The following is a 22,156-nucleotide window of genomic DNA, read 5'->3' as shown; positions in this document are numbered from 1 at the left end:
AAAGCTGTCCAAAAATAAAGAAAAGAGAAAGGGAAGTAGATGCAACCAAAAATCATTTGAATTTATAAATTCGCTAGCATGTTTCGCACTCTCTTGTCGGCGGTCTGATGTTCTTGTACAGCTGGAATCTCCGCTTCTCTGTATAGATCTCGTTGTGAAAACGCTCTCATCTTGTTGTTGTTGTTGTTGTTAAGAGCAAGCAGTAATTTTAAAAAGTATTTTTATCAAGCATCGTGAACTTTGGAAGTGTATGAACAATAAATACAAAACTTCATAATAACAAATAGATGAATCTTCAATACATAGACGATGATGCAAAAACAAAGTATATCAGAAGAAACACAATTATCAAGAGGTAAAGTATGATTCGAGTATTTTGGTTGTATTTATAAGATTAAATTTTTATCATTTAAGTGAAAGTTGAATTCATTTTAACGTCAAATACAATTTTACTGTTAATTCACGTGATATGCATGTGCAATGCACGTACGCTGAAACTAGTTGCACAATAAATTTAACATACCATAAGGGCAAGAAATTTCAAGGTCTAAATGAATGAACTTTCTTGAAAGTTTATTGTTATTCATTATTTTAAAAAAATTGATTTAGCTCAGATGGGCATTTTATTGATTAAAATCCCCCAAAAAAAAAAAAAAAAGCTATCCAACAATAAAGAAAAGAAAAAAGAAAATCCGAAAGAAAAAGGAAAGTAGATGCAACAAAAAATCATTTGAATTCATAAATTTGCTCGAGCATGTGTCTCTCTCTCCTTGTCGGCGGTCCGATGTTCTTGTTCAGCTAAAATCTCCGCTTCTCTGTATAGATCTCGTTGTGAATACGCTCTCATCTTGCTGTTGTTGAGAGCATGCAATAATTATAAATTCTCTCGAGAAAGATGACCCAATTTCTCTTCTTTCTTTTTGATTTCAACTTCTTTTTTTTCCAGGGGTCCAGAAGGCTAAAAGGTGGGGGGAGAAGGAAACCGAACCTCTAATCGACCTGGACACATAAAGAATTCTTGGCGTTGAGAGAGATTTGGGATTCCGTAAGCCCCTCAGTGAGTGCTTTCTAAGAAGGGCTTAGAAGAAGAAAATGAAATAGGAACAACTGCGCTAGTCTTAATAGATCAACTTTCATAGCTCCGTACATGATAGTTCCATTTTGGAGAAGGACGTCGTACTATGATACTTTCTGTTTTCTCAGGCCCTGTTTTGATCTCTGGTTTGATGGTTGTACGTGTTAAAACTCCAGTACAATAAATACAAAACTTCATAATATCAAATAGATGAATCTTCAATACATAGACGATGATGCACAAATGAAGTATATTAGAAAAAACACAATTATCAGTAGGTGAAGTAATATTAGAGTATTTTGGTTATATTTAATTACATTTTTTAAAGTTAAATTTAGCCCATAAAGGGCATTTTATAAATTAATCAAAAAATCGACGTAAGTAAAATGGGTCCAGCAAAGAAAAAGAAAAAGCAAAAAAGGAAAGTAAACAAATTCTATCAGTTGCAATCCGTAATAATTCTAGATAGTTCCTCATTTTTGTCGGCTTCTCTCTTACTAGACTTGCATACCCATTTGTGGAGAACCCCTCGTTGATCAAAATCTGGTGGCTTTCCAGTGTGCTCATCGATGAATTGTTGCTGGGTCGCCTCTAAGATGAAGAAATCGAAGCTCTACGATGTTCTTGAATCTCGAAACCTCTGGGTGAGTCTTGAATCTTGATTTTCCTCTTTCTCCTTCGCCGTATATATTTAATAACATTAAAGTTTATCTTTTAGATGAAAATTGAATTCATTTTAACGACAAAGATGATATTATTATTAATTGATGTGATATGCACATGCAACGCACGTACGCTGAAACTAGTTGCATAATAAATTTAACATAAGGGCCAGGAGTTGCATAAGGACTAGATGAATGAACTTTCCTGAGCGTTTATCGCTATTAATTTTTTTTTTATTGATTAAAATTAAAAAAACACAAAAGCAAAAGTTGTCCAAAAATAAAGAAAAGAAAAAAGAAAAGCAGAAAGAAAAAGGATAGTAGATGCAACAAAAAATTATTTGAATTTATAAATTTCCTTGAGCATGTCTCTCTCTTTTATTGTCCGCGGTCTGATGTTCTTGTTCAGCTAGAATCTCCGATTCTCTGTATAGATCTCGTTGTGAATACGCTCTCATCTTGTTGTTGTTGAGAGCATGCAATAATTATAAAACATCTCGCAAAAGATGGCCCAATTTCTCTTCTTTCTTTTTGATTTCAGCTTTCTTTTCTTTTCCAGGCGTCCAGAAGGCTAAAAGGTGGGGGACAAGGAAGTCGAACCTCTAATCGACCTAGACACATAAAGAATTCTCGGCGTCGAGAGAGATCTGAGATTTCGTAAGTAACTCAGTGAGTGCTTTCTAAGAAGGGCCTGGAAGAAGAAAATGAAATAGGAATAACCGCGTTGGTCATAGTAGATCGGCTTTCATTGCTCAAGCATGAAAGTTCCATTTCGGGGAAGGAGGACGTACTATGATACTTTCTGTTTTGTCGAGCCATGCTTTGGTCTCTGGTTTGATTGTTATACGTGCTAAAAATCCAGTACAATAAATACAAAACTTCATAGTAACAAATAGATGTAGACGATGATGCAAAAACAAAGTATATTAGAAGAAACACAATTATCAATAGGTGAAGTACTATTAGAGTATTCTGGTTATATTAAATTACATTTTTTAAGTTAAATTTAGCCTGTAAAGGGCATTTTATAAATTAATCAAAAAATCCAACATAAATAAAATGCGTCCAGCAAAGAAAATAAAAAAATAAAATACAAATAAGGAAAGTAAACAAATTATATTAGATGCAATCCCTAATATTTCTACATTGTTCCTCATTTTTGTCGGCTTCTCTCTCCTTTGGACATGCATACCCATTGGTGGAGAACCCCACGCTGATCAAAATCAGGTGGCTTTTCGGTGTGCTTATCGATGAATCATATCGTTGCCAGGTCGCCTCCAAGATGAAGAAATTTGAGCCCTGCGATGTTCCTGAATCTCGAAACCTCTAGGTGAGTCTTGAATCTTGCTTTTCCTCTCTCTCCCCTTCGCCGTATATATTTAATAACATTAAAATTTGTAATTTAGATGAAAGTTGAATTCATTTTAACGTCAAATACAATATTATTATTAATTGATGTGATATGCACGTGCAACGTACGTACGCTGAAACTAGTTGCATAATAAATTTTAACATACTATAAGGGCCAGGAATTGCATAAGATCTAGCTCAATGAACTTTCCTGAGTGTTTATTGCTATTAATTTTTTTTTAAAAGCTCAAGATGGACATTTCATTGATTAAAATCCAAAAAAAAAAAAAACACAAGCAAAAGCTATCAAAAAATAAAGAAAAGAAAAGCAAAAAGAAAAAGGAAAGTAGATGCAACAAAAAATCACTTGAATTTATAAATTTGCTTGAGCATGTCTCTCTCTTTCTTGTCGGCGGTCTGATGTTCTTATTGAGCTGGAATCTCTGCTTCTATGTATAGGTCTCGTTGTGAATACGCTCTCATCTTGTTGCAGTTGACAGCAAGCAATAATTTGAAAAAGTATTTATATCAAGTATCGTGAACTTAGCAAGTATATGAACGATAAATACAAAACTTCACAAGAACAAATAGATGAATCTTCAATACATAGACGATGGTGCAAAAACAAAGTATATCATAAGAAACGCAATTATCCAGAGGTAAATTACGATTCGAGTATTTTGGTTATATTTAATAACATTTAAGTTTGTCATTTAAGTGAAAGTTGAATTCATTTTAACATTGAATACAATTTTACTATTAATTCACGTGATATGCACATGCAACGCACGTACACTGAACCTAATTGCACAATAAATTTAACATACCATAAGGGCAAGAAATTGCAAGGTCTAAATGAATGAGCTTTCTTGAAAGTTTATTGTTATTCATTATTTTAAAAAAATTGATTTAGCTCAGATGGGCATTTTATTGATTAAAATCCCAAAAAAAAAAAAAGAAGCTATCCAACAATAAAGAAAAGAAAAAAGAAAATCTGAAAGAAAAAGGAAAGTAGATGCAACAAAAAATCATTTGAATTCATAAATTTGCTCGAGCATGTGTCTCTCTCTCCTTGTCGGCGGTCCGATGTTCTTGTTCAGCTAAAATCTCCGCTTCTCTGTATAGATCTCGTTGTGAATACGCTCTCATCTTGCTGTTGTTGAGAGCATGCAATAATTATAAATTCTCTTAAGAAAGATGACCCAATTTCTCTTCTTTCTTTTTGATTTCAACTTCTTTTTTTTCCAGGGGTCCAGAAGGCTAAAAGGTGGGGGAGAAGGAAACCGAATCTCTAATTGACCTGGACACATAAAGAATTCTTGGCGTCGAGAGAGATTTGGGATTCCGTAAGTCCCTCAGTGAGTGCTTTCTAAGAAGGGCTTAGAAGAAGAAAATGAAATAGGAACAACTGCGCTAGTCGTAATAGATCGACTTTCATAGCTCCAGCATGATAGTTCCATTTTGGAGAAGGACGACGTACTATGATACTTTCTGTTTTCTCAGGCCCTGTTTTGATCTCTGGTTTGATGGTTGTACGTGCTAGAAATGTAGTACAATTAATACAAAATTTCATAATAATAAATAGATGAATCTTCAATATATAGACGATGATGCAAAAACAAAGTATATTAGAAGAAACACAATTATCAATAGGTGGAGTACTATTAGAGTCTTTTGGTTATATTTGATTACATTTTTTTTAGTTAAATTTAGCCCGTAAAGGGCATTTTATAAATTAATCAAAAAATCCAATATAAATAAAAATGCGTCCAACAAAGAAAAAAAGAAAGAAGTAAACTAATTCTATCAGATGCAATCCCTACTATTTCTCGATAATTCCACATTTTTGTCGGCTCGACATGGCCATTTTATTTATTAAAATCCTAAAAGAAAACACAAAAGCAAAAGCTGTCCAAAAATAAAGAAAAGGAAAAAGAAAAATGGAAAGAAAAAGGAAAGTAGATGCAACAAAAAATTATTTGAACCCCTAAATTTGCTCGAGCATCTATCTTTCTCATCGGCAGTCTGATGTTCTTGATTCAGGTTTAATTTCGCTTCTCTGTATAGATCTTGTTGTGGATACACTCTCATCTTGATGTTGTTGAGGTCGCATATGCTTGATTTGAACTCGTTGATGTGATATGACCTCTATGATGTTCTTCGCAGTTCATGTGATACGAAACTTCTGGGCATGTTTTACTTTCGATTCCTCCCTCTTTCTTTCTAATGTAGTTTAGCGATATTAATGAAACCCATAAAAGAAAGTAAGTTGTTCCAACTAATTGAGCCTGGAACAAAAATCGTCAATAAATAAATAACTTTACTCTTAACCAGATTAGAGGGTTTTCAAGCGAGGAAAAAGACATTACCCGAAAAGACAAGATTTGGCTTTCTCAGAGACTCAACTCCATGGCAATGATTTTCATAGCATCTGGTGAGAATTTGAGATGCTAAAAGTGAATCAGAAGCAGAGAAGCTAGCATTTAACCTTGGGTGAAGTCCGATCTAGCCTTGCCGATGTCGTCGCCAGCGTTCAAGCATCTCAGCTATCAAGAACTTTCTAATTTGGTCTTTTGATTTTTCTTGTTTGATGGTCGGCTCTTCAGCTGACTTTTGTTTTCTTTTTTGCTTTAAGACAACTTTTGTTTTGTTTGTTATTTTATTAATAATACATATCCACTAAGTTTGTTTAGTGGTCAATTAAAAAAATAACTTTACTCGTAAAATATATGTCAAGCAAAAATTGCACTGTTTAGTTTTCCTATTTGGGCAAGTTGACAAAAGTTGTTCCAGTCCTTTTGAAGTTATTAGATTTCAAATTAATAATTCTAAATATATATATATATACAGATAATGGATCAAAATTTCATGGCGCAAGTCGAGCACTTGTAAGTATACTCTAGCTCCACCCTTTGTGGTAACAAAAGCGGATCCAAGAATTTAGCTTATGGATTCAATAGTTAAGATTCTTAGCATTCAACTCATTTGATATTTAAAGTTATAGGTTCATATTTACTATTTATTACAATTTTAGCTGATTTTTATGTATGAATTTATGCTTCAGAAAGTCTTTGGATTTGTATGAACCCGATACCACACAACTACACCCGCCCTTGAGTGGTAAGTACTCCTTCATCCTCAATTACAGGTGTCAGCTTTAGGCTCTAATATAAAATTGCCTTTTCAATTGAGTGATTTTTTCGTTTTTTTTATTTATTGAAACTCTATTGAACTAAAAGAAAAATCAAATTTGCTTATCTCATTAACTTGATTGAATTGTAGTTTATTTTTCACTTATTTTTATATTTATCCTCCCATTTGTACTTTTATCAATCGAAATGCCTTTCTAAATATTTCTCAAAGTTCCATCTATACACGAAACCTGAAAAGTAAATGAACCGAGTTGACCGCTAAAACTGCTAGTATTAAAGCTTGTCGATTGGATTCATTGATATGCCTTTTCTGACTATACACGGAACGTGAAAAGCAAATGAACCGAGTCGACCGCTAATACTGATAGTATTAAAACCCTATCCATTGGACTCATCAATACACATTATTTCTTTCATCTGCTTAAATGATTGTCATGAGTAAACTTGAAGGAATTGAGCACTCTACAATTTTAGATTTAATTGCATCCCAAAATACAAGCACAGAGAAAATCTCATGTGAATATTTTATTGGGGTTTTTACACTCTATACCAATTCAGGTAAAATATTTACCCGGTTTAGCCAACTTTTGTTTTTACCTGCTGTAGCTGCTGGAGAAGTCGCCGGAGAGGTCGTTTCCTTCATCCTCTTTGTTGTATGATTGAATCTCCACCGGAGAGGTAGTTTCCTTCATCCTCTCTCTTGTACCACTGGATCTCCACCGAATTCCCCTTTGGATCTCCACCGGAGAGGTTCGTCTTCTTCATCCTATCCCCTATACCACCAAATTTCCATTATTGTACAATTTTATACATGTAGAAATGTGTATAAACACCTCTCATGTATAAACAACTCTTGTATAAATTTATATAATATTGTATACCAGTGTAAACATATATATAAACACCTCTCATACATTATTATACACTTTTATAAAAGGTTGATACATTTGTCTACAGTAGGTGTATAAAATTATATATTATTATATACCGTAAAAAAGTGGCTACGCCGATGTAATTTAAAATATGACTCTGTGGATGTAATTTCTTATAGAGTAGAAAAAGCCATACACGTCATTAGAGCAGTCTAATCACATTTTAAGTATTTGCTTAACGATTCACTCAATCCTTTAAAGAGATAATTCTCCAAGTTTTTCCCTCTTTTTCACCCTTGCGCATCCAATAAACTCATTTTTCTCAGCAAAATTTAGCGCTAAACAGTAAACACTTTCATAGTTTTCTCAGAGGCATTTTATCAAACAGAAAGACGACGTATTTCGATGGCTGCAAGTGCGAATAATAATGGCGGCCAAGAAGGAACAAACAATGGGAATAGCACCACAACTAACGGCGTTTCGGTTCCTGATAACTCCGTTATTGGTCCGACACAAGCGGCGCTTAAGCATCCAAATCCATGCCTTAACGTCGAATGGACTACCGAAGAACACTCTCTCCTTAAAGAATTGCTTGACGAGTATGTGATTGTATTTGCTTAGCTGTGTGTAGTTTTCATTTGTGAATTATTATTAATCTATTTGTTGCGGATGCAGGATTTTAAAATTTTGATGTTGTAGCTTGTTTGGTCAAGCTTTTAGGAGGTCAAAAGTGCTTATTTTAAGTAGGTGTTTGGCCATGAAATTCAAATATTTTTTACTTCATTTGGAATTTTGAAGTTGGAGTTGACGATGGAGTAAAACGGTTATATTTTGTGCAAAGAATATTTGGTTGTTTGAATGTACTGAAAGTGAAAAAAGAAGTGAAAACAGTGTTTTAGGTGTTATCCAAAATAAGTTGTTTTAGGAATGTTCGTGGCCAAATGTTGATTTTCAAATAAAGTGAAATAATTTTCCGGGAAAACGTAAGAAATTTTCATGGCCAAACAGGTAGTTAAGTGAGGTGTTTGGTCAAGATTTTGGGAGAAAATAAGTGCTTCTGGGAAGTAGCAGAAGTTGTTTTTCGGAAACTATAGAAAGTAGCTTTTCCATAATTTTTTGAAAAACACTTTTGAGAAAATACACTTAAAAGTACTTTTTAAAAGCTTGGCCAAACACTTGCTGCCCAAAAGTACTTTTAAAAAAACCACTTATCAAAATAAATTGATTTTAGAAGCTTGGCCAAACAGGCTATCATAATGTCATGTGATGAAAAAATATAGTGATTTATGACTTTATTAAGTTGTTACCTGTTTCACTTGTGTTATCAGTTATTAGCTGTGCAGTTATTGAATAATTATCTAAAACCTATTAAAAAATAGAGACAAAAGTGAATAAGTATTGAAATTCGGTTGTTGCTATGGAAGTTCAAAACAGAGAGGAGTAGAATGCTATTGACGAAGTATCAATGTCGTAACAACTGAAATATGAAGTTTTAGTGCTAGAAAAACATGAAGATACCAAAAAATCTTAGAGCATATAGCTAATTTTTTATTTCTGAGGAAAAACTCTATTTAGTATTGGAAAAATTGGAGACCAAAAATTTAATAATATGGATGGAATACAAATATGATCAAGCAAGTCTCATTTTGTAATTTAGATTGTTTTTCAAAAATATTGTGTAATTTAGATCTTATTGTCATGTATATAATTTATAGTGAAACAAATTTATAGTGGCTAAGATAGAGACAAATCTCAATTTGAAGTAACTAATAATCAATTAAAATAAAAAGAAAGGGAAAAAGCGAGAGAACATAGAAAAGAAGCAAAGGAATTGTTTTGAGGAGGTTCAAACTGTGGTCTGATAAAGCGAAGGAGGACAGAAAAAAAGGAGAGAAAGAACAAAAAAGTGTACATGAATTCATCTGATGAAGTGGAGAGAAATAGAAAAAAACGAAACAAAAAATCAAAGAAAGAAAGAGAAAAAAGGAGCTGAAAGAAGATAGCAAATGCTTCCATGATGAACAGGGGCGGATGTAGCATACCAACAATGGGTTCATCTGAAACTGGTACTTTCAACACAAAGCATAAATTTATATGTAAAAATCCACGAAAATTGCAACAAATAGTAGATACGAACCCATAACTTTAAAGATATAATGGGTTCAATGCTAAGAACCTTAAATGCTGAACCCATAAAACTTAAATTCTGGATCCGCTTCTGATGATGAATACATTACGTAAAAGTAATTAACGTTTTGTTAAATTTCACTGAATAAAGAGGATCCCCGTCTGGACCTAAAGATAGATCATGCAAAGTCCTTGTTGTCATCCTTTTCATCATACCCATTGATACTTGCATCTTCCTGGACAGGTAATTATGATGAGAATGAAAAGTTAATTTCCCAGAATCAAGCTACAAATTTACTCTGACAGTGCTTACCATTTAGAGTAAGTGTAAGTAAAGGGTAGAAAACAACAAGATTGCATAAGAAATCCTGTTTTAAAGCTGTTACACAGATGAGCAGATATTAGTCATTCATCATGTTTTTCAGCCTTTTCATGAAAGGCTTAATGCAGATGTAAATGTCCTAGTTGTTATATTTAACTGAATCATGCATTCCTGCGCAATAGAACTTTTCTGGTTATCGTCTGACTAATCACTGTTTGACTCTATTTGCAACATGCGTTCTCGAATAATACTGCTGCCAGACTACCACTTTTTACTTCTCGAATAAAATGACAGTGAAATGCTATTTTTGCAGATATGCAGCTGACAACAAACTGCATTGTTATGCTAAAATTGCGATGCAGTTAAAAAACAAGTGTGTACGAGATATAGTATTGAGATGTAGATGGATGAGTGTAAGTTATGATTCCATATTATTTTGAGTTATTTATCCGTGTATTGTTAATCAGCTGTTATCACCTGTAATTTTAATTTTTAAGGCATACTTGTTAGCCTCTCCATAATTTAGATATTGGTATTAGTTGAATTGGAAGTCTTTCTGACCTGCTCCTTAGGATGTAAACAGTAAAAGTAGGACTTGGTAAGAGATTGATCTGAAGGATGTTAATTTTGGTACAGAGTTAGGCTGCTAGTCTTGATTTTGTGTCTAGCTTGGGAATGTCTAAGATTGAAAGATTATTTTCTTAAAGCTGACTAAATAATTAGTGAAGCCCATGACGGTTCTTGCTTATGTGTTCTTGGAGCGCGAGGATTGAAGGAGGGGGGGGGGGGTAGGGGTACAGTTCTTACTTGAACTCTCAACCAAAATTTAAAATGGGTGGGAAAAAGCTCCTGGTGAAACAGGATTGTTCTTTTTTGTAGCTATTGTGAGAATTTGAAGGATCAGACAAAACAGATATCCTATATGGTGTCGCTGTCTGGACAAACTTTGGCAACTTATGGTAATAACTTCAGAACCTAGTCAATTTGAAAGTTCTGATTCGAAGAACATCAAGATGTGGCAGGATGCATTGCTGGGCGACTCACCTTTAATGGAGATCTTCCATGATCTATATGCTTCAGTGATGAACCAAGAGGCCACTGTGGCTGATTGTAGAGCAAGGAATAGATGGAAGCTAGAGTTAAAGAAGTATTTTTTCACTGGGAGATTGAGAGAGTGGCTAACCAAGATTTTCCCACAGTCACAGAATGATAGACTGATCTGGAATGATAGATTTTACTGGCTTCTTTGCAGTGAAATAGAATACTGAACAACACAGTTAGAAGCAAACAATCGCCACGAGAAAACCTTTTGGAAGAGTTTGGCATCATTGGAAGTAGTATGTTTCACTTGGATTGCCTTACACGGAGCTTCCGTAACTCAAGCAAATCTAAGGAGGGGAATAAGTATGTAAACTAGATGCTGTTCTGTGTAGATATCTGCATTGGAAGATTCAGAACAGCTTCTGCATCATACGATGTCCAGCCAAATATGGGGCTGTTTACCAACCTTTTTTGAGCATTTATTGGGTGATATCCAGCACTTAAGGTGCAATCAGCGTTGGAGAAATCAAAAGATGATAAACAAGCATCTCAAGGCAGCATACACCATCCATCAATGTATAATATGGTCAATATGGAGATATAGCCATTCTGGATGGCCTTAAGGCATCCAGTGGCATTTATTGCATAATATATAGACACTTACAGTTTTTGGCTTTTTGGTATTAGATGGGGAATGTAGATCATTTTGTCACTCTTTTGGACTATATTGACTCCTTGCAGCAGAAAGGAGCTGTAGTCCTGACACTGTACAGATACCAGCACCATTTGCCAGTAAAATTTCTTAATTATAATTAATTTAGCCAACTTAATAAGGATAACAACAACAACAACGACAACATACCCAGTTGAATCCCACAATGTGGGGTCTGGGGAGGGTAAAGTGTACGCAGACCTTACCCCCACCTTGGAAGGTAGGGAGGTTGTTTCCGAAAGACCCTCGGCTCAAAAGAAACAAGGGAAAACAAGGGAAAAGAGTTAGATACGGACAAGCAAATCAAAGCAATGCGAAAATGAGAAATAACAAGAGCAAAGAAGTCATGATAAAACAACATGGATAGACAAGACCCAACACATAAAACCAGTATATTAATACTTCCTAATACAGAAAGAGATCCCGCTCTCCCCACTAGCCCTCTACCCACCGATACTCAACCTCCACCCCCTCCTATCCCCGGGTCATGTCCTCGGTAAGTCAAGTAGGCCGCCATATCCTCGCCGAATCACATCTCCCGTGCTTCTTGGCCTACCTCTCCCTCTCTTCAGTCCCACCACTGCCATCCTCTCACACCTCCTCACTGGCGCATCAACGCATCTCCGCTGCATATGGCCGGACCATCTCAACCTCCCTTCCCGCATTTTATCCACCACAGGGGCCACACCCACCTTGTCCCGAATCACTTCATTCCGAATCCTATCTCTCCTGGTATGCCCGTACATTCATCTCAGCATTCGCATCTCTGCTACCTTCATCTTCTGGACATGAGCTTCCTTAACTGGCCAGCATTCCGTCCCATACAACATAGTCGGTCTGACCACCGTTTTGTAGAACTTTCCCTTTAGTATAGGCGGCACTTTTTTATCGCATAACACCCCCGATGCGAGCTTCCATTTCACCCATCCCGCTCTAATACGATGTATGACATCGTCGTTAATCTCGCCATTCCCTTGGATGATCGACCGCAGGTACTTAAAACTTTCTTTCTTCGGAATGACCTGAGTATCTAGCTGCACGTCCTCGTCCTCTACCTGACTCACACCATTGAACTTGCACTCTAAGTACTCTGTCTTCGTCCTGCTCAACTTGAAACCCTTTGACTCCAGGGTCTGTCGCCAAACCTCCAGTCTCGCGTTAACACCGCTCCGCGACTCGTCAATAAGCACAACGTCATCTGCAAACAACATGCACCACGACACCTCTCCGAATGTGGCTTGTCGGTGCGTCCATTGCCAAAGCAAACAAAAACGGCTAAGAGCGGACCCCTGGTGCAGGCCCATCGTGACTGGAAAGTGTTTTGAGTCAACTCCAACCGTCCTCACCCGGATCTTGGCTCACCCAGGTCTTGGCTCCATCATACATGTCCTTAATCGCTCTAATGTATGCTAGAGGAACACCTCTAGCTTCCAGACATCTCCACAGAACCTCCCTTCGGACTTTGTCGTAAGCTTTCTCTAGGTCAACAAACACCACGTGCAAGTCAATCTTCTTATCCCTATACTAGTCCACCAACCTCCTCACAAATAAGAAAAAGAAAAATGGATATTGGATATCCATTTTTAGTTCGCGGGTCCTGCCTTCCCTTGAATAGGGTTGCTTTTAACCTCTCTAAAGAGGTTTTGGCTTCTAGTTTAAATGTACACTTTATGAAGAACAAAGTGCTATGCGGGTACAAGTGTGGAAATTAATGTATACTGTATTCTTACAAAAAAATTGTTTGGCAAGCAGGAAGACTTTACAATGCCTTCTTTTGGAGCTAAATCTGTTTTTTTCTTTTTTCTTTCTCAGTTATGCATAATAACTACGTTCAACTGCTCTTTCTCTTTGTTGAAGCAGAAAAAGGAAAACGGGAAGCGAAGAAAAGAAGATCATATTTCGAAGAAAAATAAAGACAAAAAGGTGTGTTATCTAATTGCAGCACATGGTTCTTGGCCCTTTTAATAGATACTTAAGAAAGGGTGTTTTCATTTGGCAAGTGTCTCTTTGTTGGACGAATGTTCTTTGTTTCAACATACATCCAGATGCAGCCATATTTCCCCATGGGACTATGACGCTGCTAATGAGGTTCTGATTAAGGTGCATCAACTACTGGTTTAAAACATTTATATGAAGCTGTGTGGCCCATGTTGAACTCATTATGAAGAGTTCATTGATCTTATATTTTGTCATCATTCTTTCTTCAGCTTTCTCAGTCTAATTTCTTTTATTGATGTGAGATCCATGTCATTTGTGAAACTTTGTTGTGATTGAAATTTTGGAAGCAGACAACTGTATAGGCATAAACAAAAAGGCTGATGTGCTTACACAAAAAGAGCAACTATATGTGACATATGCACGCATTACGTGTTTGTTTACTAGTCATGATTCTAGGCTGTTACCCAAGCTAAGCCTTCAAGTAAGAGACCCAAAAAGGAGGCTTTGCTATACACTTTAGTTTTTCAGAGACAGAAATTGTCTTCCGTCAAGTGTAGGGCCACTTAGTACCCTTCAAGGCGCTGTATATGTATGGTTGCCTTTCAACTCCTGGATAGTACCTTGGGTTAGTTATCTAATCCTTTTAAAACAACTGAAACAAATATTTGCTTGCAGTCCTTATCTATATAACAACAACAACAACAAAAACAACATACCAGTGTAATCCCACAAGTGGGGTCTGGGGAGGGTAGTGTGTACGCAGACCTTACCCCTATCTCGGGAGGCGGAGAGGTTGTTTCCAATAGACCCTCGGCCAGTCTCCTTATCTATATTATTATAAAAGCACGAATCTCCTTAGTGAAATGTCGTTCGCCTGTTTTACCCTTAAAAATTAATTTTACATTGAACAAAACGGTAATTTAGGTTACTTTTCTAATATTTAGGCCTCTTTAAAATCAATTAAAGTTCTTTTTATTAAATCATTCCTTATTGAACTAGTAGGAAATCCTAATATTTAGGACTTTAGAATCAATTAAAGTTTTACCCAAAAAATTCAACCTTTTAGCTCTTCAAAATAACTTATCCTTGATGTCTATTCTCTAACTTTTTTTCCTTACAACTAACGGTATTCTTTTCCTTTTATATTTTAGCAAATTAAAAAGATAATCTTGGGAGCAAAAACGAGCTGAGAGCCCTAAAATTGTGATTTAGTTCGAAGGCAGTATATTTCTTTGTAGGATTTTGGGTACTTTGGTGCTGACATTTCTATTTGGCTAGCTAGAAGCCTACAAGTCAATTAATCTAAATGTGACATTTATTCTTTACCGAGTTAACTAAATAGGGTCAATATCTTTTTTAGAAACTTAATTTTTTTTTTTTATAACTTAAAATACTTTTTAATAATATTTAAGTATTTTTTAGAAATTAATATTTAAGTTATTAAAAGCCCCAATAAAGATTATGTTAATTTCATTAAATTAAAGTATATAAAGTAATTAATTTCTGACCCAATAAAGATTACATTAATTTAATTACATTAAAGTATATAAAGCACAAAGCCCCAACACAAAATGCTGAATTAGAAATAATATAAAAAGACTTTAAAAAATGATAAAATCAAAAAAGTCAAACTAAGAAAGTTCGTACAATTCTTATGGAATAAATTATAATTACAGTTAAAATAAATTTGAAATGATTAATATCAAGAATCTGAATGAATATAAAATAAATTATTTTCTTTAATGTTGCAAACAAATTATTAAAATTTTGAACTAACTAATTAATTCTATTCTTTTTCAAATATGTTACCTGTTTCAAAAAAAAAAAATTAATTCTATTCTTTTTCAAATTCCTCATATACAGTAAGTAGTTTTATTTTTCAAATTGACAACTCTTAGGTATCTAAATATATTACACGAGAAAAGTGGTGAAAGAAATTAGAAAATAAAGCAAAAGTCGATTATAGTATGGTATTAAAAGTTAAATGGGTAAAATACAAATTTAAAGTAACAAGGATGAGATTGTAGAAGATAACATGTATTCTAAATGAATTGTCATTATTTGTTTTTGTTGCATTCATTCTAACAAATGACAATTTCCATTTTTTCTTACATATTAAGTTATTTCTTGTCAAATGGTTCACACGCAAGGCACGCACCCTGAGACTAGTTTATCCCAAAAGGAAAAAACCGATTTACTTGCAGTCTCAACTTTTGACAGCTATGCCGTACATTGCATTGGATTTTGAATAATAAGTTCTTTGCCATGATTCTCTTGTTTTTTGGTTTTAGGAAAAAGTTACAGAATCTATGCCAAAATCTACTCATGTTGCTAATCGCACAAATGGTCCTCCCTATGCTCAAGCTGTTATGTCGATGGACAGCGATGATGGAATTTCCTACCAAGGTTGGTCCTTATGCCTCTGATTCCACTTTTAAAGATCAACTGAAATTTGAGAAAACTGAGTTTTAAGTAGGAGCTACGCTGTTTGGAGCTCTCTGCTTTTATTTTTTGCACTTAGTGTCTAGTGGTCCTGCCTGGAATGACATGTTAGAGGGAGGTATGCATGTTCAGGAAGATGAAATGAATAGAGATGATAAGCATATAATCTCCTCTTGATGATCATAACCGAATCCCTTAGAGGTTCTGATAACTGTCATTTTCAAACTTACAGAGAGTACTTCAATTTGAGCCATCCTGTGTCGATTTATGAGCATGATGGCTTAAATGAACACTATGAGTACTTTTAGATATTAGAACGTTTTTTGAGGTATACCCTTATTGATTTGTATTCTGATATGGTAATACTTTTATTAAGATTTCTTCTATAGTTTTTGATAGGTAAAGTAAATTTATTATTGCAATACATAAAGAGCACCATGGAGATGCTGTAGTGCAAAAGTATGTATTAAAACAGGCTAAGGCTGGGTAAAATCCATAAACTCGATCAACTTGTCTACCACATAAAAATCTTTAGGCTTTTGTAGTTTGTGCTTGACTTTCCAATCAATCAGAAAAACATAAACATCTTTAACAGCTAATACCAAAAAGTTAACTATTGTAAGCATTTAAATTTAAAATTTATGTATAGATTGAGCAATCCCTTCAAAATGTCTTTGGTTCCTTTCCTTCCATAATACCCTCAGTACACAGATTTCTATTATTTAGAGCAACATGTGAAGGAAAGGGTCGATGCTGGATTAGTTGAAATGTGAAAATAATAAAGCTATGCTAGGTCATCACCTTTCTAGTGTTCCCCAAAGAAAGTGCAAACATGTTGTCTGGAAGATCAGGAGATCTACTATTTTCAGAAACTGATGCGGTGATGCCAGTCAAGAACTTTGTTTGGCCGAAATTTGGAGTCAGATTATTTATTTGAATTTTTTATGCCCTAAAATTATAGTTCATATGAAAGGTACTGAATTGTTTTTATATGGATTAAACTGTGCACATCTATTATGTGATGTTAAAAGTTTCAATGAGTTTTTGTAAGTGAGATCGCCCATTTTTATTCTTCAGATATTGGCCACAAACAACTCTCTGCCAACTTTACATAATACCTTTTAAAAGCTAATCTATTGGTGATTTTAAAGAGCATTTCACTCTATTTAAGAACTAATAGAAAAATAATTTTAAAATCTTTGATTTCCTAATTGGACAGTTGACTTGTAGATGATTCTTTATGGCTCACTTTTGAGCTTTTTTCTGTTTTGGTAAGCATGTTTTGACATTATGAAGTTGGACGTGTTGGAATTTCATACATTTCTGACTGCCCTATGAAATGAAATTTTATGTGGATTGAAGCTCCCCATTATTCATATGGGTTTATTACTTTGTCGGTTGCTCCAGTGGCAAATACCATTTAGTTTTCTGCCAAGATCTTGGGTATTTGCGCCACCAAGGGAGCAGAGTGGGAAAGGGCTTTTGAGTAGCAGTAGAAGCTAAAGGAATAGCTTTTCTCCATAAGCACTTTATGAACCTTGATCAGGCAAGAATTGCTGCTCCAATATTGGCAAAATGCTTTTCAAAATGATTAGCTAAAATACCATTTACTTTTTGCCAAATACTTTTTTCTGCCAACAACAACAACAACAACAACCCAGTGAAATCAGCGAGACGGCTGTTTCCGAAAGACCCTTACCAAAGCATAAAAAGAAGGAGTTAAAGTGGGCTTGGAAGAAATAATGAGCGGAGCAGTAGAAGCTAAAGGATAATAGCTTTTCTCCATAAGCACTTTATGAACCTTGATCAGGCAAGAATCGTGCTGCTCCAATATTGGCAAAATGCTTTTCAAAATGATTAGCTAAACACAAACTGCTACTTTTCAGAAGTACTTTTTCACAAAACACATGGTTGCCTAACCCAGACTTGCCTTAAGTTTTGGTGGCACCTTCGTCACAAAATATATGTGTGACATCATCGAAGTACCCGCAAAGGGTGGTTCAGCCTTGGTTGAGCATGGGGCTTTCATAAATGGAGGTCTCGCTTAGCGTTAACTCGCTACGAACCCCACCTCCTCGAATTTGCCGTGTCAACGATCATCCCTCGTCACCAAGGAAAATAAAAACGGACTAGGCGATCTGCAACCCCATCACAATGGAAAGTGCTCGAGTCTCCTCCTCTATCCTCACCCCCGGTTTTCGCTCCCTCATCACATGTCTTCGATCACCCAATGTACGCCCGCGCGGTACCTTTTAGCCTCCAAGCATTCGCAGGGAACTTTGCTTTTCTAGTCGATGAACACCGTGTGTAATCGAAATCACTTTTCAAAATATAGATTTTAGAAGTACCCGCAAGGGTGGTTCAGTTGGTTGAGCATGGGGCTTTCATAATGGAGGTCTCAGGTTCGAAACCCCCTGCCTACGACAACAGAGAGGATTTGCCTTCGGGTCGAGCTCGTCGCGAGGGCTTGCCTAGTGGGGTTATCTCTCTGTGCGGTTTTGCGAGCTATTACACGGGAGCCGGGTTTACTCGGCGCGCAGCGGCTGCGGGTTCCCATGTCATCAAAAAATAAATAAATATAGATTTTAGAAGCTTGATCAAACATGCTATTAACCTCTGTAAAAGTGGGCCATTGTTGACTCCTGGACAGGGAAGGTTTTGGGTGGTGGGATTTACTAAACTGCAACCTCCCCCCCACCAAAAACAAAAAAAAAAAAAGGAAGAAGAAAACCATTGTCATGCTCACCGAGTCTCTTATTCCCCACCTCCACCCCCAAATCACCTTCCTAATGGCATGCAATGTTCCTCTGAGCGAAGTGGTTATACTATCACTCAATGACTTTCTTATTCCCCCGTCTCTCTCCTCCCAATGCTATGTAATTTTCCTCTGAGAAAAGTAGTTGTATATCAGCTATATGCTGGATGCTATTCTTCCATTCATGGTTACCGCCGTGTTTTACTTGTACTATTCAATATCTAAGTTGGTGCTTGGGACAATATGAACTCTGCTTCTCTGCATGCTCCATCAGTGTTAGCAATTACTTGAACCTTTGGATCCTTAAGATTTTTGTATCTGCTCCAATTTATCCTGTTGTCTTATTTCGTGGTTTTTAGAGAATGATCTTTTTACCAGTGCACTTATAACCAACTCAGAATGTTTTGATACATTATGTAGATACTAGATAGAATAGCATTTCAACAATATGCATTACATTCTCCTTTTCTCCGTCCGTGATATTCCAATGGGAAACAATCATGTTTATTAGCTAGGTCCTTTTTTTCTTATTTTATTTTGGACATATATGGTGTATGTAAGTCTTGTAATTTTTCAGCCATTGGTGGTCCCGCTGGACAGCTTCTTGAGCAAAATGCTCTGGCCTTGGATCAAATTTCTGCTAACTTTGCCGCTTTTAAGGTCAGTTAATGGTTTTGAGATTTTCCATTACCCCCTGCCTCACCCTTTTATCTGTGATCTGTGACACACAACGATAATGATACTGTCTGCTGTTTACACTTGTAATAAACTTATTTTAAAAGGAAATACGACTGTTGTTATTCAGCTCGCTTACTGGTGTAAATTTGAATATTTAGACAACAATGACAGCATGTTAGAGTTTATCAGCTCCCTTCAGTAATAGTGGGAGACTGCCTCGTAGACTTTTATCGTACTTAGCACTTTCTTAGTGCTGGTTCCTACTTGATGAATTTTTATCTTTACTGATAAAAAGGTAAAGAATATTCATCTCTGTTACATTGCTAATATGAAGGTTAAGGGGGTAAATTAGTTCTTCATTGCCTGGTTTGAAGAGAAGGTAGCTAAAATTTTGTCTCTAGTGGGAGTGATGAGGGAACAGATATCTTGTTCCCTACGGTGACAAGCTTCACTTTTGAAGGAGGCACAGGATACTTTTTATTTATTCTATTCATGGAGGCATTTGTGTATAGTATGATATAATGCAATTCTTGTATATGCATTTTTGAGTTTTAACTTCTGCAAACCCTGTAAGCATTCAGGCATGAGAATCTGTTGGGGATGATCTTTCTCTTGAAGATTCAGATATAGTTCGTAATTATAAGGATAGAGAACTATCAGGGCTTCTTTCTGCTATGCTTCTGTGTCATGATATTCTTTGCTTGCAAGATCCTTATTTTTCCAAGTGCACTCATCCAAGGAACAGCGACTTATATGCTGTGCCTACTATCTAGTGATAAGCCTGCTGTATTATTCGTGAAAAAGTTACATGGATAGATTTTTCATCTTGTTGGCAATTTTCAATGTAAAGCATTACCCTTTTTTGTGATTGGTGCAGATCCAGGAAAACATCAACCTTTTCTTCCAGGCTCGAAACAATATCCTCACCATCTTAAATGAGTATGATTATCCTTATCCTTCCACTCTCTGTCTCTGTGTGTGTGTGTGTGTGTGTGTGTATTAATGCATGTATTTATCTCTGTGTCCTGTCATTCTTTTTTATCATGAGTGGGATCTCATTTCCATGCTTTTTATCATGAGTGAGTCTCCTTTATCGTCAAGAACACATACTATCTGATAATTTTGCACGTCTACTTCTTTTCAATTGTGGGAGTTACTTGTCAAGCACATATTGCAAATAAAGAAGATAGATTGACCTACATTTTAGCTTTGGGGAAAAACGTATTAGTAGCTTATATGCCGTGGGAGGGTTACAATTCTGAGGATGCAGTACTTGGTAAGAAAGAAAGGAAAACTAGCTGCTATCGTCTATCAAAAAAAAGAGGAAGAAATGTAAAAGTTAACCCCAAAAGTTCTTTTAAGTCTGGGAAAAATGTAAAAGGGTCCGTGTATCAGACAAAGTATATATTTGTATTATATACTCAACAAGGTGCATAATTTCTTGACTTCTCTCGACTTGCTTGCCGCTTCATTACGTGCTAAAATAAACAATCTCTTGCAGCTTGAATGACGCGCCAGAGGTAATGGATCAGATGCCTCCGCTCCCTGTAAAGCTAAATGAGGAGCTCGCCAACTCAATCATTCAGCGACCACCATCGTTACCAAATAAATCATGAGGTCCTGTTTTGTTCCTGTCTCGGGCTTTCTAGAGATGCTGCACGTGAGTTTCCTGAAGTTGAGACCCTTTCAATCGCTTAGAAAGCATAATAAACTGGCTCTTCTTGTCAAGTAGTTCATCCAGGGAAACTTGCACCAAGTTTTTACTGGTTTTGTTCCTTTTACAGCATTTTGTTTCTGCACTTTGTTTTTTCTGTTAACCTTATTTGTTATTTACCATATATTTTGGTCTTCGGTGGAATAACGTTAGGAAGTCGCTGGTTTTACCATGTGAATATATTATGTGTAGGAAGGGTTCTATTTTCTGTAAATAATTTCTTTGATAAATGTTAAATAGAAAAAGTTGACACCATCCGTCTATTGATTGTTTGTTTTTTATTATTTTTTTCTTTTTCAAAGTTCATGTCATTAATTTATACAATAGTTTCCTCCATGAAGATTGTGGCCTCTTCTCTTTTGGACACATTTTGAAACATCCATCAAATTGTAGTTTGTCAGATTATATGGTATCAAGAAGCTTAGCTGTAGACTGGTAAGAGGATACTTCTAGTTCGAGCTGCTTTTTAGTTGGGGAACATGAGTAGAGTTTGTTACAAATTTTGGAATATTTATGGCTCAATATTCAATCAAGAACGCAAATGTTGCTCTTTCAAATGAAATAAGAATCTAAGACATTAGATATACTCATAGGTGCAAATTAAATACCAATTTAAAGAAAAATGACATTGCACGTCGAATAAAAAATAAAAGAAAAAAGGTGGTTGTACAGTCCCCTTTGGGTGATTCAAACACGTAGTGGCCGTCTATGAACTGATTTTGATTTCTCTTATTGGTTGCTGATGTATAACCTTCTTTACAAGACCATGTATGGCAACACCTTTTCTGCAACAATTTTCTAAAATTGGTAACTATACTTGACATTTGATTTCTCTGTGAAGTTGTCCGTTCTCTTACTACCAATTTGTAAATGGAAGACTGGCAATTAATGAAGGATTCAACTTACATATACCTTAGCGTAAAATAATTGTTATTCAATCATTGTATTTGAAGCTAAACATGTTTTAACAGGTATCGTGCCTTATTTTTCAAATTACTAATTTCACTTTTTGAGTATAGTATAAAATACTCTTAACAATGTCAGTATATATATATATAACATCAAGAACGGACACATGTACAGTTTCGCCTTTGCAATTGTTTCTATATATGATTCACATCCGAAGAAATTGATTTGGTTAGTTCTTATAGACGGACAGGTGATTCATGATTGCGATTTTATTTAAAAATTGCAATGTCTAAATTTTACGAAAGATCTGTAACAGCTTTAGCAGACCAATATAAGGCAAAACTTTACTTCATCTTCTTGGACCTTGGTTGTTTCTTTTTGGAATATAAAATCTGACCTTTGCGACC

The 22,156-nt window shown here is 35.6% G+C and overlaps 1 protein-coding gene across 2 annotated transcripts; it reads left to right on the top strand.

Annotated features, from left to right (window-relative positions):
• The first annotated feature begins 7,298 nt into the window (after positions 1 to 7,298).
• Positions 7,299 to 21,095, top strand: LOC132052989 (uncharacterized). Of its 2 annotated transcripts, none has more exons than XM_059444748.1 (7): positions 7,299 to 7,710; positions 9,874 to 9,973; positions 13,126 to 13,236; positions 15,543 to 15,657; positions 19,026 to 19,108; positions 20,004 to 20,065; positions 20,628 to 21,095. In XM_059444748.1, the coding sequence occupies exons 1-7, from the start codon at positions 7,517 to 7,519 to the stop codon at positions 20,740 to 20,742; spliced, it is 780 nt and encodes a 259-aa protein (XP_059300731.1). In that variant the 5' UTR covers positions 7,299 to 7,516; the 3' UTR covers positions 20,743 to 21,095. The 2 variants fall into 2 exon arrangements, with proteins under 2 accessions (XP_059300731.1, XP_059300732.1); XM_059444749.1 differs by having other exon boundaries at positions 7,304 to 7,710; positions 13,174 to 13,236.
• Positions 21,096 to 22,156: the final 1,061 nt, after the last annotated feature.

Source organism: Lycium ferocissimum, chromosome 4 (genome assembly GCF_029784015.1).
Source record: "Lycium ferocissimum isolate CSIRO_LF1 chromosome 4, AGI_CSIRO_Lferr_CH_V1, whole genome shotgun sequence".
Classification (NCBI taxonomy): Eukaryota; Viridiplantae; Streptophyta; class Magnoliopsida; order Solanales; family Solanaceae; genus Lycium; species Lycium ferocissimum.
The sequence above is the reverse complement of the archived record's forward strand: the minus strand, read 5'-3'. Positions and strand labels throughout refer to the sequence as shown.